Source organism: Falco naumanni, chromosome 1 (assembly GCF_017639655.2).
Source record: "Falco naumanni isolate bFalNau1 chromosome 1, bFalNau1.pat, whole genome shotgun sequence".
Taxonomy (NCBI): Eukaryota; Metazoa; Chordata; class Aves; order Falconiformes; family Falconidae; genus Falco; species Falco naumanni.
Window position 1 is genome coordinate 87,484,263 of NC_054054.1, and position 27,121 is coordinate 87,511,383.

Genomic DNA, 27,121 nt, shown 5'->3' on the forward strand with positions numbered 1-27,121 from the left:
CATCAGCGAATGCCATAGACTGGATTTTCAACCTGAAAAGGACCTGGGGGTTACAGCGGATGCCAGGACTAACACGAGCCAAGTGCCCCCTCCCTGTAAAGAACAGCAAACCACGTATTGGGACTGCAGTAGGAAAGTAGCCAGCTTGCCACAGAAATCATCTCCCTCCTACTTAATCATCCCCTCTTACCCAAACTTGCGGTTTTGTGGAGATTTTCCACCGGCAAACCTGAGCGCCGCAGCCATGCCTGCTGCTCCAGAGGGCTGGTGATGTGCTGCCATCATCCCCAGGGAAAAGGGCGGATTTGAATGTTGGTGGGAGCCCTGCAGTTACACACACGGCAGGCTGCGCCTCCTGCAAATGTACAGGTGGAGCAAATCTGAGTCACTATGAAGCCCACTGGGACCTGGGCTCTTGGATGGAAAAGCCTGATCTTCATCCTTGTTACCGACTCACAGCAGGGACGGGAACTCCACTAGCACCTGAAAAGACCGTCCATCTGATTAGAGGAACCACAAAAGGTCCTCCCAGCCCAAGCTGAGGAATAACAGATGGAGTGCCTGTGCTCAGAACGCTCCTCTGGACCACAGACAACCAAGGTAACGTGACAGAAAGCACACCCACACCTCCTGCAGCTTCTCTGCAAGGTAACTTTGGGCTGTGCAGACTGACCCTTTGAAAGCACTTTGCAGAGGTTCCTATGATTGCCTCAAAACGGGCAAAACCTCTGAAAGCAGCAACACAACTTTCTGTATTTTGGAAAGCTTAGTGAAAGGAAACCCCCAAATGTTTAGTGGCAGTTTTAAAACCACTTAAAAAACAGATTCAACTCACATTTAGAGGTTCTTAAGAGAAACTAACAGCACTGGCTTTTCTCTCTAGCCTTATCAGAGAATAAAGAACGGGAATTTAATTAGCAAGAAAAGACAGCACAAAACCAAGGAGAAACTCAACAAAACAATTGAAAGCTTTTATTGTGATACCTCAAGTAGATACAATATAGTGAAACAACAAACGATGTACAGTATTGCTAGGACAAAACAGCAACACAGCCATGTCACCTGTAAAAGAAAGCATTGTAAAGAGTTTAAGAAACAATGAGGCACAACAACTGCCATTTACGACTCATGCTTCACACCTTCAAACATCTGTAACAGTCCTTTTAAAAGAAACCTCTGAAGTGTCTGTTCCTTTTGCAGTAGGTGTTTATGCCGCAGGTTGGCTTAACATGAGTCTCAATGAAGTACAATAAAGTGTCCAAAAAGTTCAACAATAATTTGCCAGCTTCTTCCACCCATCGCCATTATCCAAGAATGGAGATGTCTGAAATTTGGTCTGTGAGACTGCAGGTCACTGCCGTTGCAATCTGACTGCTGAGATGAGCATGCAGAAAAAGCTCTACAGGCACGACTCAGAGGGAAGCGTAAGTCCACCAGGAACGGCACACGGCATTCTCGGTCTCTTGCACTAGCTTGATACACCAGTAAGAAATGATGGACGACCACCTGATTACGGGTGCAGTGACAACTCTTGGTCAGAACCTCAGAGGCCAGATCTGAATTCAAATCTATTTCCTCAACTGTATTTCCCCCTCCGCTCCCACGGACTGTGAACGCCTGCAAGCACACAAGGCATGCTGCCCGGGTCAGCCGTTATTACCAGGCCTTCCTAGTGGGAAATTAGGATGGAACGGTAACACACTTCGTTAATACAGTCCATCGTTGTACAGCTTAAAATGAATGAGGAAAATTCATATTCTGGCCATTTTTACCGGCAGATGAAACTGAGATTACTAGACTGCTAAAAGCATACACACAAGAGTGGTTAGGTTGATGTGTCAGCAATCCCTCACCGAATTCTGCAGCTTATTTCACAGCGAGTTTGCAACCGAACAGAACTTTTATAGATGGCAGCTTTGCCTTTTATTAATCAAAAAGGTACCTAGAGTGACCAGCCGAAGAATAACTCTTAGTGTTTGGAGGCAGACTCAGTCCTGGAACACAACTGTTACAGGCATTATTTTGGACCTAGACAGAGAATGTGAGGTCAGATTACTAAAATCACATCAAATTATGATTAATTACTTTAGGACAGGCGTGGCTTTAGAGGTTCAGAGGAAAAAAAAAACCACCAACTTTCAATACATGTACATTTTTGCTAGCAAATTCCTATGCATCCCAATGAACATTTCTTCTAAGCCAGCTCATAGTCAGTTCATTTGGTCCAAGAAAGAGCCAGCAAGAAACAAAGGTTCACAAAAGCTTTTTGTTACAGTTTATAAAAAACAAAATACAAAATAAATGTTAAGACCAACAATAAAAATAACCAGTACAAGTAACAAAAGTGCTCAAGTTGGAGGGGAAGTAAACTTGCCCAGAGCAAACACATACAAACTTTAAATATAATCTTTAATATATTACAAAAATTGGTTAGAGGGAAAATGCTTTAGTAAAATTTTTTTTCAAGTAAGTTTATTTTTCTTTCAAATGACTGCTGGAAGGTTCAGTGACCAGACTGACCTCTTCACATTAGCCAGCAGCCATCGCTATCTGGATTCTACTTTCACCAAAACCAATAACAAGAACTCTCTACATCTTTACAAGGGGAGAAAATAAATTGTTGATGCCGCCAAGCAACGCAGGAAGAAAATTCACATATTCCCTCAATAGAACAAGCCTCAAGAATTGTTACATGGCAGCATGAAATAGCAATTCTGCACTAGTTCTACTCTTTACTCCTTCTAAGCGTCCACTCTTAAAAGACCAAAAAGAATATTGCTGTGTTTGGTTCTCTTAAAAGCCATAAACATCACATATAGGTCATTAACTCTTTATGCCAGCGGTCTGAAGCTCTATGCGCTAAGCACCTGATGAAGTCCCAACCTTTGGCATCAAAGTTAATTAAGGTTTTGGTGAAAATGTCCAGTTTGAAATATAAACAATGCACTGAAGAAAGAGGTTGACTTTCTAAATAAGAATCAGACTGTGTTACAGACAGCATTAACTTACTAGCAAGAGATAACCAAACCCCCAATTTTAGAGAGAAAAATCTTTAATACTTTACATATTTTCTTTAATTTCAACTCTCTACCGAAAAGCAGCCATTACTTTTGTCTTCAGTCCAGTGTACTGCTTCAGCAAGTCCGTAGCCAGGAAATAAGAAAAGCCCAAAGATACACAAACTTCACATACACGTGTTCACAAGTATCAACATTGCAACTGGACTTTGCAGCCAACACAAAATTTTTGTTGACAGAAGTTTTAGTGCTGCCTTTGTTGGCAACACAGATTACAATGGAGGAGAACAAAATCCCAGGAATTCCAGGTCAAAAAAAAAAAAAAAAAAAAATCAAGTGACAGGCAGCACCGAAGCCCATCTTGCATCAACAACATTGCTAAAAAGGAGACTTTGAAGCCTGATGATATGAACATGAAGTAGTAATGTGTAAGCCAGGTCGGACACAACTGTACCACCTTTGGACTGAAACCCAACAGCTTTAACTACTTCTCAAATTCTTACATTTTAATTCATAGGTATAGATCACTATGACACCTTGAATGCAGTTTAGCCAGCCTGCATCAGAGAATGTACACATCGGCAAACTATTCTCGCTCTTCCTCTCCACAAAGACACTGGAAAGCTGATTTTAAAGATTTGTATTGCCCCTACCCATTGGCATAATTTCTCATGTATGACAAAATTTCTAAAGTGCAGCAGAGTTCAGAAAGCCTATCAGAGATTCCCAAAAACGTAACAGCAGCAACAGCACCTATGGCTAATTTTGCAGGTGCCATATTAGAATTGTTATTGAGAGAAAATCACATTGTATTGCAAGGCTTCCATATCTTTCAGTTTTAGTACTTATGTAGTGTTAAAGGTTTTTTTTCCAAACATTTTGTCCTCAAGCATTAAAAGGATTAAAATATAAAAACTCTTCAGAGACAGTTTAATTTGAAAACAAAGTTAGCAAATTTACGTAGAGTGTTTCTTTCACAGTTGCTCAGAATTTGCATGCACAGATACCAACAGCTAATATTGTGCATACACTTTTGAGAAGTTTCTCTCATTAACTCATTCCATTTAAGAAACAGTGCCAGAACAAAAGAGAAGGCGAGTTGCATATAGATTTTTATTATAAAAAGGTATCTGGGGATGATTTAGCCAGCAAACCAAGAAACCCTCTCCCCCACCCCCAAGTTTTCAAAACTATCTTATTTAGTTTTACGAAAAACTGAGTCAAACTTCCCTGCCCTCTTATTACCCCTCCTTTTTCTACAGGTACTATATTAATTTTCATGTCATAGACTCTGGCCGTTTCTCACAAAAATAAATAACTTTGTTCAAATGTAGAAGAAGCAGAATACTTCAACAAGTTTCCTTGATATCAACCTCTTTGTCCAGTGCATTAGGACTATACAGTTACATGGAACCAGCCATAAAACTTCACTGATGCACAAGTCCCTGTTACTGGCAAAGGTACAGTACCAAAACTTTTTTTTTTTTAAATACACTGACTAATTTATTTTTTTTTCCAAAATAGAAGATGCATATAGTTTTCTGCCTTCTTAATCTTGCAAGCTACAGTTTTATAAATTTCTTATCCAGCAAACTCCTTAGGGAATATGTTTGTCTTAAAGGAATTATTCTATAGCATTATTGATTTAAAATCCTTCTAAGGTATTTCATTGAGATATCAAACCTCTAGCATAACCTTTCCTCACAACTTGAGACCTGCTAACTTCAGTCAGTGCAACTGAACTATTTTTTAAAGTGAGCACTGTACCTTTAACCAATTCACCTACAAGATGTACATAGTTTGTGGTACACTCAAATTTAAGAAAGAAATTAATAACTACAATACTGCATCCTCTTCACTGCCAAACACATCAGAAATTGCTACATATAAAAAAGCACCCCATCCCATACATTCTTTCAGACTGCTCAGATATAGAACTTCTACAGGACTGGAGTGTAGGTGTTTAGGCAAGAAGCATGCACAGCAGAAGGTAGCATTAAAGGCATAGGTCAGAGAGAGATGCTAACCAGTAAAATCCGTTCTCAATTAGTGAACTGTTCCTCTAGTTTGAGAGTTTTTAGAAAAAGGTCATCCAAAATATTCCAAAACAACTGTTCACACAATAATACACGTACAAAAAGAGGGAACTTACACAAGGAGAAAAGGCAAACATGGCCTGAAATAGCCACTTACACTACACTACTCATTTGTGAGGTTTCAGAATTCAGTGATATTCTCAGGGCCACTCTAGCCAAGCTCTTCCTTTACTTTGCATTAGTCTTTGTAAAGCATGTTCCACAGAATATTGTCCAAACAGAAGGAAGAAGGTTATGATTCACTCCCAGCCATTGTCTTTTATCATGTGGGCAAGTTCAATGATAAATTTTCCTTCTTTGTATTTCTGACTGCTCTCAAATGCATGTTCCTGGAAAGAAGAAAAATCAAGACACTGAATTAAGCTGGGGAAATTTAAGTATCTTAATCATCAAACTTGCATTAAAAATACAAACCAGGAGACATCCCAGTTAAGATCCCATATTGGTTACAAGGAATCAGGGGTGGGAGGGAGGGAGGAGAGGATTGGAAGAGGGTTGAAAAGGAAACAGGAGTAAACTTTGCATAAGCAGAATTAGCAGATTCACCACACAAGAGATCTTGCTTTAGAACTTTCCATGCTCTCTCACTGTGTAGGGAATTCTAATGCTTTTTTTAAGTGAGGGTTAGGAAATGGCACATCATGTGCGTTCCGTTTCCTCATTCGCAGAAGCAATGAAAAGAGGGAACAGGAACCTTTTCAAAAGCTTTCCTCTGCATTCATCATCAGAGGAAATGCATTCGGACAATTTCTTTTTAGAAGATCTGCAGTTACACTGAATCAATGAAAATCCTACATGCAATACCCAGAATTCTAACATTTTCAAAAGATCAAACTTGCAACACGGCTTCAAGTGTTACAGGTAACTGCACAGATAACTTTTCAAACAACAAAATCAAATTCCCATTAGTTGTAAGCAGTGTAAATGTGCTCAGTACTTCATACTTTTGCTATATGAACCAACCTTTGCAACCCAAGAAATTAAAGACCCACTTTGATGATTTCTTCCATCCAGCTTAGTGTATGTGGTCAGTAATCTTGCAAAAGGATATTACAGAAGTATTAATAGCTGTAATAGCAGCTATAGCTCATGCTTGTTTTGCAGTCCAGGATGAAGTTATTACCTACTACAGCATTCCAGCAGATGTAATGAAGCAAAACTGTATTACAGTCTGATATATATAGAAAGCACTGGAGCTAACTCCCTAAACTATCAGTTTAGGGACCACTCAATGGCCCATGCAAATTATCTGTGCTTTAACATACAAACATTAATGGAAGACTTCAGTATATTGCTTACATATTTCCATCCAAGAGTGGTTTTACAATTTTCACAATAGATATCTGCTACAGCATGTAAACCTGTTAGAAGAACTCTCTCCTCTGCTGGACCACAGCCCACATTTACCCTGAAAAAAAAAAAGGAGAAATTACATTAACTGCACAAGATTGTTTCTTTTTTTTACTTGCACCCACCTTTTCTCCAGAGGACAAAAAATACTTCAAAAAAAGTGCCTAACTCACTCAACGCTGTAAAAGTAACTTCCTCTGTTACAGTGAGCTGAAGGAGAGGAAGAAAAAAGGGGGTTGCATTTTCTGTTTTTCAAGTGGCTAGTCTGAACAGCAAACTGTTGGTGATGCCCACTTACTCCCAACAACAACGACTGGTTTAACTTTAAATAGTTTAACTTCAGAGAACAGAACACTGAGCAGTAACTGGACACCTCTACAGTTTCAGGCTTTTCTTCAAAAACAATTTAAGACCTCTGTAATGGAAGTCTGCACCAGCCAAACAGCACCAACAGCTGAATTTAGAACCAACTGCATAACAGCAGCAAGGAAAAAGCCTCATAAATATTTCTTTGCTCCAGATCAGCAGACTAAGCCATGATGAACAGAGAGCAACATCAAAACAAAACATCCCATGAAGTACTGCATCAAATTCATTTTTTCATGAATAAGAGTCTATGCAGAAAACAAGAGGCAAGACTAAACCAAGTTTTTAGATGGTTATACAAGAGCAAAAATTTACCATTTTTGCTGTTGTATTACCAGATTCTTACTACTACAATTATACTAGAAGTCCCAAGTCACCACTGAACGACTACACATAAAATGAATTTCAAGGATCTGCAATCAAATCCTTTGCAGTTACAGTTCCATTATCCTGGTCTGAAATAGACTAAGGCACTTAACTGCATCTCTTTTTCCAAAATGCTGCAACAACAATAAACTGCTGAAAACTAAAGACAAAAATGCAGTCCTGCACATTAGAAACTTAAAATACATCTATTAGCAAATTCAAAGAGCCTTATATCATGAGTAAGACATGCTTAAAACGGCAAATATTAGGCCTGATAAAATCACTGCGACCTTTTGCCTCTAGCACATTCACAACATTCAAGGTCATTTAAGATGTACCAAGTGTACTGAAACATTAACCTGTACATGTATCTAACAATCACACTGGAAAATTCTTCTTGAGACTGACTACAGCAGAATTGTCTAAAGCAAACAGTCACACAATATATTTTGGCTTCTGGAATATCTCAAAATGGCAACTCTTACTCAAGATCGTTACCATTACATACACAAAAGGAATTTCACATTAATACCCTCCCCTAAACTTGCAGCTATTAGCAGAACTACTTAAAAATCCCCTGTGCAAAGGGATACTTTAAATCAGCTCAGTAGCTCTTTAATAACTATCACCGCTAAGTAAAGCCAACCTTAAAAAGAAGAGGGCAAAGTGCAGCTACATGGATTCCTACTGTTTTCCACTTATGAAGCACACCGAAAAAGTTCATACTCTGTAGGTAGTATGCATAACTGTAATAACACTTACACAGAATTAAAGAGGTAGGCTCGTCCCTGGCTTCCCTGGAAGGACTGCATAAAAAAACAAAAAACAAAAACACACTTGTTAAAAAAACACAAAACCAAAAAAAATAGTTCCAGAAGGGTGTGTAAACATATAAACATAATACAAATATAAACTATTTCAGAGTAATTACTTTATACCAATTCTTTATAGGAAAGCCTGGTCCACAAAGTCTTCACCCACATTAGATTTTTAGCAATGGTTTTAAGTTGTTAAGTATTATTGTTCAAAACAAACATCTGTAATGCAAATGAGACATACTTTATTCCTACCTTTCTGCAAGATATCAATTCTCATTTTCCTAGACATCCTTCATGCTAATTAAAATAATCTGCTTTTAACTCAAAGGGAATCATTTCCATCTCCTCTGTTCTCTTCTGCTGCACGCAAAAGATGATTTATTTCAATTTCATTGCACCATTTGATGCAAGACCAGTGAAAGCCTGGACCAAGCATAAAACCAGAACACAGTGTTCAGGAGATGCACCTGATTAGTTTATAAGCTCGGCTTTCCTTTAATAAAACAACTACGATCATCAAATGCCCAAGCACAGCCATACACTTTCCAACCTCTCGTATTCCTGATAACAGACAAAAGATAACTGCTAGACTTTCTTGGCTGGATCTAGATTAATGGTTTAGTTCAGAGCAGGAGCAGTTTTGCAGCGAAGCCCCTGATCAGCCATGCTCCCTGGGGGATGGTTTGGCTTGCAGAGCAGTTTCAGTACCTCCAAACGACACGTCTGTTTGCTCCTCCCGCACCCAACCAAACCAGCAGCTCTTCTGCAAAAGGGGATGAAGACACAAAGGCTGGACCTGTGACCCGCCAGCCCTGAGGTACAAGCATCCTTGCAAAACATGTAAACAGACCAGATCCAGCCGCAGGTAAAACATTCAAATATACATGTAAGAGACATTACTGCTTTCATCTGTTGATTGGTTCCTTCTGTACTGAACTACTTGATACTTCAGACACAGCCATTTCCCATCCAAACAGGATCACACTGAAATGGAGTTTTCTTTTTTCCTCTCTTCCATACTGAATTCCGTTTTTAAAAAAAATCCCTAAACTGTCTTAATTTCTTTTTTTTTTCCCAAGAATTTCCTTTCTCTAACCTACTTTCAAAGAAAATTAACAATTTTATCCATGCTGAAGAAAAAGTACAAATTTTTTTAAGAATCCTTGCAATTCTAGTATTGAAGATCAAAGACCACCTTTTCTGAAACCTACATTAGATAAACATGCAAGTTTTTTGGGAAGAAAATCTCACACTGATTATTTTTGAACAGTTTCAGTAACATTAGGCATAGAACCACTGGCAGAACCTTTCTGCAATGGATTCTTCTTCTGACACGTATCTAGTTATTATAATCAGAAGTCACTTGACACCAAAATAGGTATTTTGCTAGTCTAATGGTTAGCAACATAACACCAATAACTGCTGTATCTTAATTACTTTCTCAGAACAGTTTGCAGGAAAAAAAAAAAGGGGAAATGTATATAAATGAACACTTTTAAATCAATATTAACCAGATTATATACCACAACAGAGAATGTTAAAAGAAATCCGTGACTCTAGACTACTCTTAAGTAGCAATGGTGGCAGTAGAGTTACACACAGCCCTTAGCTAGTCATAACATCTCACTTTAAGATGAGAAGGTCTACTTAACAGTCCATAGAGTTAATATTATAGTATTATTTTAGCAAACATTTAAAAGAATCATTAAATGGAGCTTTTTATGGACAGAACATATTACTGCTCTCTACAACTACCTGACAGGAGGTTGTAGTGAGGTGGGGGTTGGTCTCTTCTCGCAATTAACGAGTGACAGGATGAGAGGAAACAGCCTCAAATTGCACCAAGGGAGGTTTAGGTTGGATATTTGGAAAAATTTCTTTACCAAAAGGGTTGTCAAGTGCTGGAACAGGCTGCCCAGGGAAGTGGTTGAGTCCCCATCCCTGGAGGTCTTTAAAAGATGTGGCGCTTAGGGACACGGTTTTGTGGTGGACTTGGCAGTGTTAGGTTTACAGTTGGACTCGATGATCTTAAAAGGTCTTTTCCAACCTAAATGATTCTATCTATAGCAAAGACAAAAGAAAAGGTGCTCTCTCCATTAGCCAGCACCGCAAGTCTTATTTTTCGCAAGGCAAGGCAAAGAAGATAGGCTGTGCAGTACAGTGAAAGCTAAAACTTCAGGCAGGATTGATGCTGAAAGGAGAGACTCAGCTTAGTACAGTCTGAACAGCTCTGCCAGAAAGTAATCCTTACACCTTCCTTCAAAAGAAACAAAGCCCCCTCACCACTAGTTCGGTTCTCCTGAAACACTTAAAACATGCATCACAGCAGAACAGCACAGAGCCTACAGCCCGAGTTCCTATAGAATAAGCAGTGTTCTCTAACTTGGGGCCAGTGTCTCACAACCAATAATGAAGCAGACAATGCTTACTGCAGATGGAAACAACAACTATTCACGTACATACTCTCAAAAACTGCCCGTTAACAAATGAGTAACTAGCTTGAGTCAACTGCACATGGATTTAGAGACAACTACAGTTGTGCAAGCCCGAAAATTTAAGAAAAAGCAAAGTAAATACTTCAAAGGTCTTCTTATTCGTTAAAAAGTAAACTTAAACTAGAACATTTAGGTTCCATGTACCTGAAATTCAGAACAAGAAATTTCAAAGCCACAGTGACCCTTATTTTTGATTGAGCTACTGTAAATATTCTTGAAATTGCAGTCATTTCTTCTTGCTTTAAAAACTGCATGCTGTGAATTAGAATCTACAAATCCTTTTTCAAGCTGCACCAAGAAATACTCTCTCCTATTAATTATGTGCTAATTTCTCTATTTACATGTAATTCACAAGCCAATCACATACAAATTAATGGTGGTGGTGGTAGTGGTGGTGTTTGTCTGGTCCTACACCATCCCTTTTTAAATTACTTGTAAGCCACACTTGAAGTTCCCCAGCTATCTGGGAAAGAAAAAGACTCCAGAACAAAGCAACAGTCAGGAGACCTTTTGAACTACATTATGGCAATTATTTCTGCCAAGCTTATGTTTAGTCTTGACTTAATATCACCTAATAAAAGCTCTCCTTTGACCCCGCATTTCTCAAAATTAAGCAGAGGGCTGTAACAGAATGCCAGGAATAGCAGAAAAAGCAGCTCTTCCCTTTCTCTTGTTTCATAAGCTGAAAAAAAATTCTAGCCAAATGAAACACAAACCTTAGGTTGGTAAGTACTGCTTCAGATGTTCTTTCTTCCTGATGCATTTTTAAAGATTATTTTTCTTTTCTCGCTTTTTTGCCCTCAATATGCTGTACTCTCCTGGGTTTTTCTCCCCTCAGAAATGGCCATCTTCATTACCTTCTGATTTGGGGGATTATTAGGATAGAGTGGAGAGAGAAGCAACATAAAACAGAACCTTTTCCTGTTCTGGAAAGACTGTTCACAAACATCTCACGCAAAAAGCTCCTCCATTCCCACCTTCTCTGGCTTCCCGTTAGCAGAGTTTGGCTGATTCATTTGATACCATCCTTCTTACCTACACACACGTTTAGAGGCTAAATATTATGTTTTTACATGCCATAGAAGAATTGTTCCTTTGCCCAGCTGTGAGGAGTGAGTTCCTCCACGTCTACATCACTCACAGATAACTTGACAGCAGCCTGTAGCAACTTGTGTTACTGCACTAGGGAATACAGGACCTGGGGCTAGGCAACTCAGGACTTTCCTTTAAGATCAGTGTCCAACCTCAACATCAGTGTGTCATTGAGCATTCAATGGTCTGCAATCCATCCATGCAGAACTCTTGTACATTGACTGAAGTAAAAGCACAAGATACCAATTTTTAAATTCCTGTGACTTAATTTTTCTTATTAATTTCTTAACTTGTCAGAGCTTGGCAGTCACAGTTTCTTATTCTCATGAATAGCTCAGGAGATCATCATTTTTTTCTTTTTTTTTTCAAAAAAAACCCTGCTATTCAAACACAAAAGTATAGACCTGTCACATATGCATCCTCTTGACCACACAATATTGAGTAACATGAAGGGCTCTATCTACTAACAAGTATAAGAAAGGTTTGTTATCAGAGCTTTACTTCCTGATGCATCCTATTACTAGAAATGGAAACAGGACAACTCCTTTCAGCACTTGAACTGCTTGCTAAGCTTGCAACTCAGCTATAAAGAGCATTTTGCATAACCAGGAAAAAAAAGTACTAAACAAACATTTGTTTTTACCATCACACAGTTTCTCACACTCTACACTGTATGATTCAGTTATACTGATACGAATTTTAAGAGACTGACAGTTTAAACGCCTTGTGTGTCAACTCTTCAAAGGAAATTAAAGAGAAGAAAACATTTTAAATGGCAGTGTCAAGGACTAACAGGCATAACTGTTCAAACCAGTCTCCAGAGAAGTTGCTCTTCTACAGAATAAACATCACCTATGCAAACACAAACTTTTACTTTGCATTATTTGTTCAGCACTTCCAAGGTTGCTAGCACCATACATGAATCATAACTAAACCACAACATTCTATTAAAACTGGGTCTTAAATATGTGTCTCACCCAGTAGAGAAGAATTAGAAGATAGTGGTGTGACCAACTGTCATCAATAATGACTCACATCAACCAGGATTTTTTACTTAGCAGCTGGGCAATTTATCAGTTCAACTAATATTCGCAGTTAAAACAAAGCCTGCTTTCAGTCTCATTTTCCATGGTCCTCTATTACTAACACTGCATTGGTTTACGAGTTAACTTTTTCCCCACAAAATCCACATCTCTGACTAGCCATCCATTCCTACAGGAAAATCTAAAAGATCCATAACTTCTTGTTTCAGGAACTATACTAAGGTCGACTGCAAGAACAGTTTGGTATTGTGATCTTTTCAAGTCATCTGACAGAGCTCTGTCATCAATACATTTTTTAGTAAAGAAACTTGATCAACTTTTCACTCATACAGTAGTACATGCCTGCAGAATTTGATACGATCTATGCTTCTAAGTTAAACCCATCATTACCTCTTAACACCAGGATTAGCTGTTTTACCCAGGAGAAAAGGAAGTATCAGTTAAGCAAAACTTGTATTTACTGCCCCCAGGCATACCTAAGGGCATGGGTGGGGGAAGGGAAGCTACTAAAAAGGTTATGTAATTACTTATTCCCCACAGATGGAATTAGATTGCATGGCTGGAGATCATGCTCCACAGAAAACATCCAGAGAAACTGCCATCTTAGCATGTATTAAAGGTATGGCTGGCATTATCATAAGCGAGTCAGAATGGCATTAACAGTAACTTACTTAAGCACAGCAAGTTATTCATAACATGGGAAAAAAAATTTAAACAATGGAATTGGAAGTAGTCCAGAAGTGTTTTTTAGTTTCATTTTCTTGAGTCTCCTTTCATTTGCTAGAGTTCACTTTACAAGCTAAGATAAATCAACCTAAATTAATATTCTCAACAAACGTGCAATTCAAAGAAATACTACCGAGTAAGTCAGAAAACAGTATTCTTAAGGTAAACCAGAAACATGTAACAGTGCCCTGATGTCTGCAATTATCTTCTTAGCAAGATACAGCAGAGGCTGTAAGGATGGCTTGTCTTCAAGATTTGCAAAGTAAATTCAGAAAACTGAATACAACGTAAGCTAAAGCTAAAAAAATTTATCAGGGGAAAACCTCATTTGTTCCGTTTGAGATTTCTCTCAGATCCAAAATTCTCGATACTGCAGACAACCAGAGATAACACTGCCCAGCTGCTTCCTAGGCAAGTTCTAGATGACTCCATGAGAGGTATTTAGATTATTATTTTTAAAGTGCATTTTCATTAAATTATTTACTGATTTTAATAAAGCAAGTTATAAAGTTCAATATGTAGAGAATAACCTCGAACAATTCCACCCCAAAAACTGCATGCCTGCAGTTTGGAAAATGGTATTGCCCAAAATGAAGACACCGTCAGGCAGAACAAGTTACCTGAGTTACACATGGCATCTAGAACGTACTTTAGAAATAATGATGTCAAAACACCTGTAGAGTAGAACACTTCCCTTGCACACTTCCCAGCTCCTTTAAGTCTTCCAATCTATTCTTGGATGTTTTACAAAGATTGCTATTCTTCCAAAAACTACATTCTTCCCCTGTGAGAAAAAAAAAACACCTGAACCCAAAATACTAGAAACCTCTTAGAAAAGAAATTTACCACCAAAATAATTATGAAATTAGGCCCATTCTTAACTTTTTCAGCAGGGAACAAAAATGGCCTTTGAGCATACAACAGGCCCAGCTATCTTCCCAAGTACTCCTTGTATCATAAGCAAAGGGGGATTACCAACTCAAATCAAGCTAAGAACAGCGTATTTACTTAAAGGCAATAAACCCTTAAAACAATTCCTCTTGAACTCATAGTTAAACAGTGGAGGCCCAAAACAGCAATTGCTAAACAAGGCTAAACATTTTTTGGCATCCATTTAAGCTGAAGACTTTTCCTTCTCATCAATAATATAACAGCAGACAGACTGATGCCGTGCGGAACTGAATTTAACCACCAAGATTGTTCTTTTGCCCATAAGGTGCAAGGATTTCCCAGCAACGTCAATGATGCTGACATATATATACCTTTATGCAGAACTTGTTCTTGAAAACATTGACACATCTAGTCCTGTCTGTGACTTCATATGACTCTTCCCCTCTCTGGTCAGATACGCTTTGCAATGAATGAAACAAAAGAAAGTGACAGTATTTATACTGGCATCTATACAAAGGAATCCAGATTATCTTCCATCCCCAGCATTAACGCACATTGTAAAACAATTCAACAGTCTTTCAAGCAGGTCAACCTTGAGTAACAAAGTCTTCTCTGCAATACATCCACTAGGTACCAAGATTTCTATTAGGTATTTGTATTTCTTTGTAATTTGTTGGACCATGCTTGAAGTTCTAAACAATTATTGGAACTTAATGAGACTAAGCCATTCTCAAGTGCTGTGGAACTTACGCCCTTCAAGCAGTATTTGCCTCCTATAAAATTAATTCTGCTCGTAATCACTGCATGTTCTCTATCATTTACAAAAAAATCAGAAGCTCTTCCAGTTAAGCCTTTCACAAAACTTATTTTAGCATCACTTCAAGAGCAGCACGCACTGAACATTCTGCACAGGCCCTGCAAGTGGCAACCTCACCTGGACTTCAAAGTCTGGTAGAAGTCTTCCCTCAAAACTTAATTAGGTCAATTTTTTAAGTTGTTGGGATTTTTTTATATTAACACATACCGTTTGGTTGCTTTTTACGTGCTCTTTGAGCATTAAAACCCAACAAGTGTCTCCTATGGCATCACCTTTTGCCTTACTCGTTATTAAGGCCTGTGGTTGCTTGCTGATACGGGTTACTTCTCTGCCATGCCTGTAGTCGTAGAAGGATACAATTCTAAAAATATCCATTTGCTTCTTTAAAGAAACAAAAATGCTGCAGCTTTTTCTCCTGTCCTCTGAACATCCCCCAGTGTAGCAAAGACTGGTGAACTCCCTCTAATAGTAATTGTGGGGAAAAAAAAAAAAAAAAGTTTAACATTCACTTTGAAGCCCTCACCAAAGAAATAGAAAATCCAGCACTTGCAGACTTGCCAACAATGCAAATCAGTAGCGTCTAAGTCGCACCTAACACCACCTCAAAATTATGCTTATTTCAGTTGTCATCTACAGTTTGTTACTTCTTTCAAGTATCCTTCAAATCAGCGTTTTCCCAAAGATGACTGGAGTTATGAATTATGGCAGCTGTTCATACATGCGTGCACATGTTCAGCTGTACAGATTGTTTGCCAACACCTCCACTGCTGATGAACTCCTGGTTTGGGACTCCTGTTCTCAACCAGCCTTCTTCCCATTCCTCCTCCTTCCCCAGGTTCCCCCCTAGACAGACAGAACACGAGGTTTTAGGGTGAAAATATCTAGAAGCGCATGCCCTAGTCACTAACCATCAAGTTGACTTCAACACCAGGCAACATGTTGAGTCCTTTCATAGCTGCAGAGAAAACTAAACCTAACAATAAATTCACTTGTGCACATAACACATTTGTACAGTTTTTTTAGTCTGCATTCTTATTTCTAAGCTGTTGCCAAGACTCTTGGTTGCCATTTTAGCACCAGCAAGGGCACAAGAGAAAAAAAAAAAAAAAAAAAAAAGCAAACCAACCCAGCTTCATGATTAATTCTAAGGCAAAAAAGAGATCCTACTGCTCAAGCAGAAGAGAAATAAAATGAAAAGGTGATCAGTGTATACTGCCATCCTTGTCAGACAATTGGAATCAACAGTGCTCAAAAGCAGAGCTGTAAATCTGTACTGAAGTCTGATATTCAGGACCAGAATCAAAGGGATGACTGGCAGAAACAGGCAGTGCTCTTTGCTTCTCCATGACAGACCAACATTTCAGAAAACCACTACTCATTTCAGAGCGTAGCTTGTCTTCCCACCTTGAAGTCAGAATTATTAAGTGTCAGGTATAACAAATGCTTATACTTCAGAGCACATTAGAAAGCTAGTTGTAGCTGCTTTAAATTAAGTGTTCCATGTATTTTGGTTTTTCCCTAACCACACAGAAAGCAAGTCACCATGCACACAAGAAATGCGGGGGCATGGGGGCGACACCCAAACGAAGCAGTTAACAGCTAGGTATCAGATACTGTTTGCCTTATAAATATCTGCTGAAGACTATTTGTGGCACGAGGGTTCTGGAATGAGACTGTACAGTAAGCACTTGGAAAGAATGAGACAATCTGTAACCAAAAATTGTATTTAGTAAGTGTTACACAGAGCTTTAGCTTTTAACTAAGCCCTCGAAGTAACACAGGGGGGTGGAAAAAAAATCAGGTTGAACTGTCCAGTTCTCTGCTCCATCAATAAATCCAGAACAGCACAGGAACGGCACTGTTCTCAGTTAACTTTAGATTGTATAGAATCAACTTGCTACACGCTTCAAGTTATTTTAAGTATTTTTTTTTCTGCAACTGGGTAGTTATAGTAACTAAGATTCTAGATACTGTTAGTATAAATAAAAAAATCTCTCATGAACCTAAAGTTCATAGCACATAATGTGCATCAATGAAAACACTTTAGGAGACCTTCAGAAAAAAAAAGAAAAAAGATTCATATAAAAAAACTGAGGTACCCTCATCTGTTAGTCCTTTTACAGTTCTAAGGTATGCCTACACACATTGTCTAGGATATTTATTTGGGTTTTATTTTCCAGGTTAACCTGTGTTCTCATGTAACAGAAATAAAGTCTTATTTCCTCCCACTACTTCCCCTGCCACCCCCAGGACAGCGCTACTTATTTTTAATGATCCAAGTGTAACTGCAAAGCAATAGCTAGATATTTCCATTAGAACTTCTCCAATATTAGAATATATACAAGTTAGGCTTAAGGCAGGTGGGGTTTTAAAAGCTATGTTCCAAATACAAGTACAATAGATGAGAAATGTTCTTTTTATTTTACAAACATACAAAAAAAGATACACCTCACATTTAAATGTGATTCTCATTATTACAGATTTAGACAATAAAATACGGTCAAATAACCTTAAATTGACAGAATACAGATCAGCTGCCAAAAAAGCATATGGTCAATGAGCAAGTACAGCAACTTTTGTAAAAGTCTTCACTGAAAATTATGATAGCCAAATGTAAAGCAGAATCTGTATCTTACACCCTTCCCAACACCAACAACTTAGAATATTTGTATTTACTAGATAAGATTTTTTGAAGTTCTCCACATTCTTTGAATTAAAAATGTGATTTTTTTTAATGTTTGAAATTATTTGTGAAGATGTAATATGAACACATGGTTTGCTTAAGAACATGCTCAAAATACTCTGCTGACCAAAACTCTCAAGACTGTGGAGAACAGCTGGCTCATGTGGCAACTGTGGCAGTTTAGTTGACATGCAAAAAAAAAAATTCTAATTCCATGAAATGAAGACCTTCCTATTAAGTAGGTGTGCTTGGATTGCATTTTCTCAATTAATTTAGACATCTCAAGAGACATAGCTAGCTTTCATTCCTCCTGTAGGCACCTACAACCTAATGTTCAGGGAAGATTAACCCCTCCCACTAGTTTTTGGCCCAGAGCATGTAGTGAATAATGAACCTACAATTGCTTACAATTTGACTCCAGCATTGCTCAAAAGACGCCTTATACTCAAATTCTGAAATCAGCCTGGAAACAGATGAAATTCAAATGCATTTGTATTACTATTTGAACAGTTCTCCTGACCTTACAATGAAATAAGATCGATCACTATAGAGAAAGTAAAGAACTTTTTTCAGGTTAACACAAGTGAAACAAGTCCTCCCTCTTGAACTTCTTCACATTGTTTAATGTAAGTAGCTAGTGCACTGTTTTACATCTGATGCATCACATTTGCAGTTCCATGCCTCAATACACGTGCTAAGTTGAGGGAAAGAATTGTTTAGCAGAAGAGGCTACAGGCAGAGCAGAAGCAAGCATGCAATAAGCAACACTGCCAAGAACCATCACCAATTGTACCATTTGACTCAAAGTTGTTTTGATATCTGAACAAAGATCAAAAGAATTATTAACACAAGAAAAACTGTATGGGAAAACCCCATTACTTCCCGATAACCCCCTCAGGGATAAGCAAGCAGGTACACTTTCTCCTTACCCAAAAAAACACATCAATTCAGAAGGAGCAGCACTCTTAATGCCTCCACCCCCCCATCTCTTCAGCAGTCAAGAGCAGCATCACCTTAGTGCTGCTGATCACACAGGTAGGAGCAACAGATAGAGTTAGTTATAAAGGGTTTGCCACTAAAATTTTTATTTGACAAAATAGTTTTATAGCAAGCAATTTGTATTAAGAGGTTTGAAAAGCAACTGAAGCGTTTTCTGCAGGACACCATTAAGAGCAAATTCATCAAGAGCTTATTTGAAGCAGAATGAACCAGACTGTCAAGTATTTATCCCAAACTTCAAGTTTTCCTATGCATTTCACACATCACAAATCTTGGTTTCTTCCAGTAACAAGGAGGACAGGCCTAGCCTGTTTCAGGGATCCACCCATCCTCTAACCTTAAGTTTAGACAGCCCAACCATTCTGAACATCTCCGGCTAATCACATTCCTTAGGAACCAGCATACAGCAGAAGTAAACGTCTTTACAGATTGCATAACAGAAGTTGAACATTCTGGAAACAGCTAGGTTTGTGACTTTCACTCAAATAGTCAAAAATAATCTGGTTATGGTTATTCCAGATAAAGAATCATTTCCCCACCCAGAGATGCACATTTTCTTCTGACAGTTTTTCTTAGCAGACTTTTGACAGCTCACAAGTAGTACCTACCTGACAGTCGACAGAGCTCGTTAGTATGGGGAACATATTAGATCAGTCTTTGTCACATTGAAAAGTTTCCAGAATATACCCAGTCCTCAGTACACAACACATGACCCAAGAGTGAACCCAAGGAAGATACTTTGAAGTATGCATCAATTTGCATCCCTCATCTACTGGGCGCAGCGATACAGTGATAACTGTTGTTCTTTGGTTAAGAAATAATTCATGAGGTCTCTAAACAAACCACTTGCCTTGGAGATCAATTCATCATGGTTGGCTAGATGGGCTCTGCAGTGGATACAGCTGTAGGTTCGGTGACAGTTTGGCAGGTAAGCCTGGAACGTTTTTGATTTTGTCATTTTTACCATCTCTGCTGGTGGCTCCTCACTCAGCTCAGGGCTGGCACTTGAAGAATTACAACTTTGCTGAACTCGCTGACAAAAGAAACACTGGAATATGCAAGCAAAAGCCGTTGTTGTTCTGGAGTGTGTGTGGCACTTTCCACACAAGTGACAGAAGAGAAACAGTCACAACCTGTAGGTGAAAAGAGCAGAACAATTAACAGCTTACAGCAAGGCCAGAATAAACTCATTATTCAACAACTCTAGACATAAAGCGAAGTGTTATTTGGAACAAACGTCTGGCTGCACTACAGGCCCCTTCTTTCTATGAAGCTGCCCAACTTAAGTTCCATTCAACACAGCAACAAGCAGTTCTGTTCCATTAGTGGCTCTACTCCATCACACTTCTAATGGAGAAATTCAAACAGTTCTCCACAAAACACAAGCTTGCTATGATATACCAGGTATACTCTTTTAAAACATCCATGCAGAAAATTGCAGCAGAAAGGCAGGGGGTTAAAGTTAACAGTCTCTGAAGTTCCGCTCGGCAGTTCCAATACAGTAAGTAACAAAGCATCTTGGAAAACACTTGCTATGTCCAACAATAAACATACAACAGGTAACTGCACTTGGGCATTCAGCAAAATCACATCTGGCTTTAAGTGAAATACCAAGAAAGATGCTGCCACCCTACTCAGGGATCCATGTCTCCTCCTCTTTCAAACTCAGAAGTATTGTATCTTTAGGCAAAGGCGTTTTTGTCTAGTGTTCTGAACAAAGCTAGATACCTCCTCACCCCAGCAGAACAGCCTTAATGGATGCTACCAAAAAAATCACAGTCAGAAAATAAAAGCTAAATTCAACACAGAATACCCAATTGCATTTGTAATCCTCAGAGTGCCTTTAACAGACATCAAATGCACAGAGAAGGACAAGCCTTCCTGCTACACTGGAAAACAAGGCTTTTTTAGAGTTTGCCTGAAAATTACAGGTTCTAAATATTCATAAGAACACTTACTGATTTGTCAAAGGCCATCAATTACCACGCTATGTGCATTAATCTAACTAGCGATCCAAACATGAACACAGCTGATGACATAAGTGACTGTGCAATCAGGTGACAGAGTAGGTCAATAGCACAAACAGAAATGAGAGCAAAGAAAAAGAATTTACAGTATCTTGATCCAGCCATTAAAATGAACTTGTAAAACACTTACACAGTTGTAAACTGTGTGCAGGGCAGCAGTCAGCCACTTTTCTAGCAGTAGGATACTAGTAATACAAATAGAGCAGATAACGAAAGCCACATAAATTAAAGATTGTTCGTAAGAAGCAGTCACTGTGCTTCAAAAGAAATCTTGAGAAAACAATCTGTATAGCAGGCCTGGCACAAGAGACAACCACAGCAAGATTTAAAGGGGTTTGTTGTTTTTTTTTAATCTTAAGCTTATAATAGCAGCAGGAGAACAGACTCAGGAAGTTCTTCAGTAGTTCTTTACACAAAGAGTTGCACAGGCAGAGATAAGCCACAAACAAGACATGTACCAGAACATATGCAATCCAAAAAAATAAAGCAACAATGGGAACAAGTTGCCATCCAAAGCATGTATCTACACATCAGAATGATTTAAACCACTGAAAAGAAAATAATCTGATAAAGGATACATTAATGTCTGAAATATTAACCCAGTTAGTATGAAGAGCAGAACTTAATACAGTCATTTAAACAAATATAATTAAATTATCTTGGGACAATAGGTATATAATAATTGCAAAGGGAAGAATGATTACAATGTTTGGAGAACACAGCTTGCTTTTGTAGAACAGCTAGATACGAAGCCACATTTATCAGAGGTAATGGACTATAGGACAAAGACAACACAAGAACTACAATCCTGGAAGTTAAACATGAGGCTCCCTTTGAATTCCCTGCTTCAACTCTTAATGCTAGAAAGATACAGATCCTATTTATGTCTACAGAACTGGAAACAAAAATCCAGGGTTTCAGAATGAAAGGCACCACAAGCAAACACGTTTTGACTTTGGATTAGACCCTTTCAATCCGTAACTGAAACACGACTTCAATGTTTGTATAAGTTTGTTCAGCAAGTTGAACAGAAAAATATTCTTCTTCAAGGTATTCCTAGCAGCTCTTTTAATTCACACTTCCAAAGGCAATCTGGACTCTTTCAGACTGAGTATTACTGATTGGACTGAATGAAACTACCAAAATTAAAGGATTGTCATTCTTTTGACAACTGTATTTGATATTGCTCTCTTCCAAAAGAAGGCAACCCGAAGTGTTTTATATACACTCTTAAGAATGACAGGACTTGTTGCTTTGTGACGTTAACGACAAGACTCAAACCCCGAGCCATTTCTTAGCTTGCTCTAGTAATGGTGAATGCATCCAGCCTGGCTTCACTCCGATAGGCGCAGCAGCAGGTTCCATGGCTGCCGTTCATCACGCTGTGCAAAGTGGCGCACAGACCTGAGGCAACTACCCCGCCACATGCTCAGCCAAGAGCACGGGCTGCGCCGCCGCCATGCACATGGCGGCCCGGTGTGCCGGAGTTCTGAGCAACCTGGCAGACACTGCAGGGTTCAGAGCAAAGCCCGGCGTCCGGGCAGCCGTGCAGACCCTGCCAGGGTGACCTGGATCTGCCCCACCAGCCCCGGGACAGGAGGTACCCCCGGGAGGACCGAGCGCCCCCCGACCGGGACCCCCAAAGCGCCCCGCTGCGCGTCGGCAGCGCACACCGTCCCGGCCCGCGGAGGGGGAGACACTCGGCTACGGCGCCCGTCCCGCCGCCCGCACTCGTGACGTCACCGGGGCGGGGCGCCCGGCGGCCAATGGGTGGGGAGCGGCCCCGCCCCGCGCGGCTCCCGGATGTGTAAACAAACACCCCGATAAGCGTGGCGGGGGGGGCGGCCGCGGGACCCGCTCCGCCGGGGCAGCTGCCGGCCGCGCAGCGGCAGCGCGGGGGGGCTTCCCTGTCTGCAGGGGGATCTTCACGCCGCTGCACACAAGCGTATAGAGAAATAAGGCGTATAAGGAACTCGCCCTCCGCCGCTCCTGCCGGGCTTGGAAAAAAGGGGCGACACCAGAAGCTTAAGAGTCCTTGCCTGGCTCCACAGAGCCGGCCAGAGCCTACGCACCCGCTCCCAGGAAGGCTGCAACGTGATTACTCCAGCAGGAAAACCCTCACAAAGTTAAAGATTGAGACGCAGAAGCCCCATTTTCACGTCAGACACCGAGAAATAAGACGCGAGGAGAGTTACCGGCGGAGCCCCGGCGTCCCTGCCGGGAGGGAGCAGCCGCTCCGCGCCCGCCGGAGCCCTTCCTCTCCCCCGTCCGAACGCACAGCTGCCGCGGCGGGTGACGCCGCCGCCGTCCCTCTCCCGCTGGCAGCGACCCCCGCCGGGCACGGCCGTGCGCGGCCACCCCGACACGGGCCAGCTCCGTCCCCGACGCACCCCGGGCAGGGACCCGCCGCGCCACCCCGGGGCCCCTCGCAGGGCGGTGGGAACCCACCGCACGCCGGCTCGCCAGGTTCAGCCTCGCCCCCCCTCAATTATGTAAACCATCCCCACCCGCCCCGTAACGAGCCGGCTACAGGCAGGCAGCGCTGCCGTCATTTCCAGGCGCTATAAATAGCGCCCGAGCCCTCCTCCCGCCAGCAAAGTTGCCTCGGCGGCCCCCCGCCCCAAGCGCACAGGAAACCGCGGCCCCCGGCCGGGGCGGGGGGCACACGGGGCTGCGCAGCCGCCCCGCCGTCCCTACCCCCCACCCCCCCGCCAAAAAAATGAAGAACCCAGCCAAAGGCTGAGGGGCCGGCTTCCCGCACGCTCCGGTACTCACCGCTGCGCCCTGCCGGCTCCGCTCCCCAGCCTGGACTCCGAGCAGCAGCGCGCCCCCGGGCCGCCTCCCCTCAGGGGCACGGGCAGGCGGGGCGGCGGGACCCCCGGTGCTCAGGCGATGGCCGGCGAGGGCTTAGCACCGGGCCCTCAACGAAAAACAAAGGAGGGGGCGGGGGATGGGGTGGCTTCCCTCGCCTGGAAGGTGCCTTCTCGGCGGTGGCCGGGGGTCATAGGCGGGGGCTGGGCGCGCGTGTGCTGCCCTGCGGGCCGAGGGGCGGCCGGGGCATCCTGCCGCTGCGCTCCCGCCGCCGCCGCCTTTGTTTTGTTTTCCCCCGGCCCGGGGCTGCTGCGGCCGTTAAACCCGCTCCCACCGCCGCCGGCAGCCAATCACCGCGCGCGCGCGCGCGCCCTCGCGCCCGCCCCGCCCCCTGGGGGCGGGAGAAGGGAGCGGCGGCAACCGCTGCGGGGGGCGCGCGCGAACTGGGGGCGCGCGGCGCTCCGCCCCGCCCCTCGGCTTTGTGGAGACGTGGGATGGGAGGGGGCGGCTCGGGGGCGGGGCGAACGGCCGGGTTGGCTCCGCCCATCCCCCGTCGCTCCGCCCCCGCAGGCCGTGGCGCGCGCAGCGGGGCGGGCGGGCACGTGGTACCGGGCGCGTGCGGCAAGCGCCCCCCGTCCCAGCCCTCCCGCCTCCAGCGCGCGGCGGTACGAGGCGGGAAGAGGCGCCGGCGCGCGCGTGGGTTCGTTGCCTGCCTGGCCCCCGCTGAGGTGCGGCGGGGCCGGCCGCAGCAGCCCAGCCGAGAGCTGAGGAGACAAGCTGTACGGGACGGGGGTAATAGAACGAACACGAGGTAGATTCTCAGCCGAAGCAGCTAGCTCGGCTACGGTTTCATCCCGAGGTGTGTTTTCAGAGCTGTTTTCATGTGAAGACACTCGAGTAAGCCATGTAGGTTTTCAGACTTTTTTCTTCTCACCAGAGAGTATTTATCTTCCACGTGTCTGCTGAAGGTAGGTAAAACCCTGGAAAATGACATGGGTCCGTAATTGAGTTCTGTAGGAAAACCATAATGAAAAAATGCCCAGTTGGAGATTGGAAGATAAGTAGGTTTGGTCAGAGAAGTTGTTTCCAGAAAGGGAGTTTTGGGAAGTGCTTCATTGCTTATAAAGAAAAAAATACAGATTTTAAGGTATAAAAGAACAACTTTGAAGATTAAGGAAACCAAAATACAACTCACAAGTAGTTTCCAAAGCTTCTAAGGTCTGTTGGCAATGATCATGTTTTCCCGAAAAAAAGTAAATAGAAGCAAGCCCCTAGATTATTTTGGCTGTAGTCTTTCCATTTCCACAGGCAAAGAGTATAAAGATACAAACTGACGAAGCTGTCCTTCATCCTTTGTACCCCGAGGCAGAGCTCTTTTGTCATGCTACATAAATGCAGCATCAATAAAATCTTTGCCTCCTTTTCTTGTCAGTACTGACATCTTTTTTTTCCCACATCTTTATCATGTGTTGGTTTTTTTCCCCAGGGGGCCTTGGAACTTTACAGAATATTAGAGAAATAGAATCCATTACAATTCAGCTAGTGGCTATAATTGACAAACCATATGCTAGTTGATTTTATTCTTACTATCCATTTTTTAATATAATTCACATAATTTATACATTTTCTGTCATATGCTTCTTCCTTCTTAATGGCAAATTAATGGCCTTTCTTGAAGAATTATCCAAAAAAAGTCATGCTTGCACAATAAAGAAGAAGTATGTTTTGGGGAAACAGCAGGAAACAAACATCTGTGATAGTATTTCCAGTAATTTTTTTAAATTTTTTTTGCAATTTTCCCATCATCTCTTTAGCTCCAGTACTGGTAGCTGCAGTCTTGTAAAAAGGAGAAAGGTGATAATCCTTTTGACTGACTTAGCTACACTCAGGTTGCTCCCAAGTGGACTTGGCAGTGCTAGGTTAACAGTTGGACTCTAATCTTAGATTTTTTTTCCAACCCAAAGGATTCTAGGATTCTATGAAATCAAGCTTCCTAATCCAGTTCCTACAGATGAGTTAGATAAGACGTATGACAAAGACCTATAACATGATAATAATTGGAATGGGGAAAGAGGCAGGGATATAGCATAGTTCAGCACAACAGAGAAATTACATTAAATCTGATGCAGTGCAGAAAGTACGTAAATCTTGAGATGCTTCTTGAAAAACAGTTCCAGCCTGTTAAAAGTTAAAAATATCCCATAAAGAGCTTTTACAAATATTTAACAATATGTTTCTATTACTTCTTTTCGAGGGGCCTGTTACTACTCTCCTTTAACAAGACAGACTTCTTAGTCTGTTCTTCTCTAGGCAAGATACCTGACTAGATGTAAGGCTGTTGTCATCTGGTGTGGCTGATGCTATACCCTATTTACACAGGTGCCATACAGTTGCCTGTAAAAATACTCCTGTATGTATGCTTTAGAAGTAACTGCTTCAACCTTTTAATAAGAGTAAATACTGTATTTTACAGTAAAAGCCAGCATTTTACAGGTTCTAAGTACTATACCACAGTATGTTTACCATAGTTCCAACTTTCATCCTCTTTTCGAGGATCAGGAACAAGGAATATTAAGCAATGAGCAGAAAGTCACGATAAAAACAACACTGATCCCTGCAGGTAATCCTCCCAACCCATGCAGTGAGGTGTCAGTCCATGTAAGTCAATGGCTGACACCTCATGACTGACTGAAACCAGTGAGGTGTCAGCCATGACCTACATGGACTTGACACCTCAGTGGTTCACTGAAACTGGTGGCAAAGATGGCACCACAACGCACAGTGCCTGAACCTCAAGGGCAATGATATCAGATGTGTGCAGTCCCCTTCAGGGATCATAGTCACACAAGGTCCCAGTGTTGAAATGCGGCTAAATGCTGCAGTACCTCACGCTCTCTGAAGTCTTGCTGGTGCTCTGACTCAGTACCGACCTGAAGAAGTGCAAACTTGGAACTACTAGTGCTGCTGTGTATGCTTTTCTACAGATACGAATGCAACATCAGGTTTCTTTCTTGTTTACCTTGAGAGACGTGCTACAATCTTGATTTAGGTAGTTAGAAACTGACCAGGTTACACAGAAACAGGAATTAAACTCTACATGAGGAAAAATAACCAGCAGTGCCATCCTGAATATAGAAGTAACTCTCCTTTTCAGAGATTACGAGATGGACAAGGGGGAGAAAGAAGTGTCTGTCATTCTGTGAGGACAGCAAAGGATCCCGAAAGCTGAACAATGTTTCCATTGTTTTAACACAAGCTCTGCTTCTCCACTGAAAGATCCAAATGACAAGGACACTAAGGGTTTCTTTCTCTTTGCTGTTTGTTTCCCTAGTAACAACCACACAAGCTGCACTGTTAGAATACCATCCTTTTCTCTCTCTCTCTCTTTTTTTTTTTTTTTTTAAGATAAAGACATGTCAAGGATGTATTCAGTGCTTTCAGTAGCAGGTTAAGGTTGCTTGTACAAATGAACCTCTGATACAGCATGATGTACTTGAAAGTACTGTGTGTAGTCTGCTGAGATA

The 27,121-nt window shown here is 41.5% G+C and overlaps 1 protein-coding gene across 2 annotated transcripts; it reads right to left on the reverse strand.

Annotated features, from left to right (window-relative positions):
• Positions 1 to 950: 950 nt before the first annotated feature.
• Positions 951 to 23,941, reverse strand: YPEL1 (yippee like 1). Of its 2 annotated transcripts, none has more exons than XM_040603258.1 (5): positions 23,562 to 23,941; positions 19,610 to 19,892; positions 7,958 to 8,001; positions 6,413 to 6,521; positions 951 to 5,442 (listed from the first exon to the last, which is right to left on the reverse strand). In XM_040603258.1, the coding sequence occupies exons 2-5, from the start codon at positions 19,724 to 19,726 to the stop codon at positions 5,353 to 5,355; spliced, it is 360 nt and encodes a 119-aa protein (XP_040459192.1). In that variant the 5' UTR covers positions 19,727 to 19,892; positions 23,562 to 23,941; the 3' UTR covers positions 951 to 5,352. The 2 variants fall into 2 exon arrangements, with proteins under 2 accessions (XP_040459192.1, XP_040459181.1); XM_040603247.1 differs by lacking the exon at positions 23,562 to 23,941 and adding an exon at positions 20,917 to 22,422.
• Positions 23,942 to 27,121: the final 3,180 nt, after the last annotated feature.

Bases quoted from the DNA above. Each gene is read 5' to 3' on its own strand.
- YPEL1 (XM_040603258.1), bottom strand. From the start codon at position 19,726: ATGGTAAAAATGACAAAATCAAAAACGTTCCAGGCTTACCTGCCAAAC. The intron at 6,522-7,957 runs GTAAGTGTTATT...TTTTTTTTTCAG, and splicing joins GCCTACCTCTTTAATTCTGT to GGTAAATGTGGGCTGTGGTC. The intron at 5,443-6,412 runs GTAAGCAATATA...TCTTCTTTCCAG, and splicing joins CCACTCTTGGATGGAAATAT to GAACATGCATTTGAGAGCAG.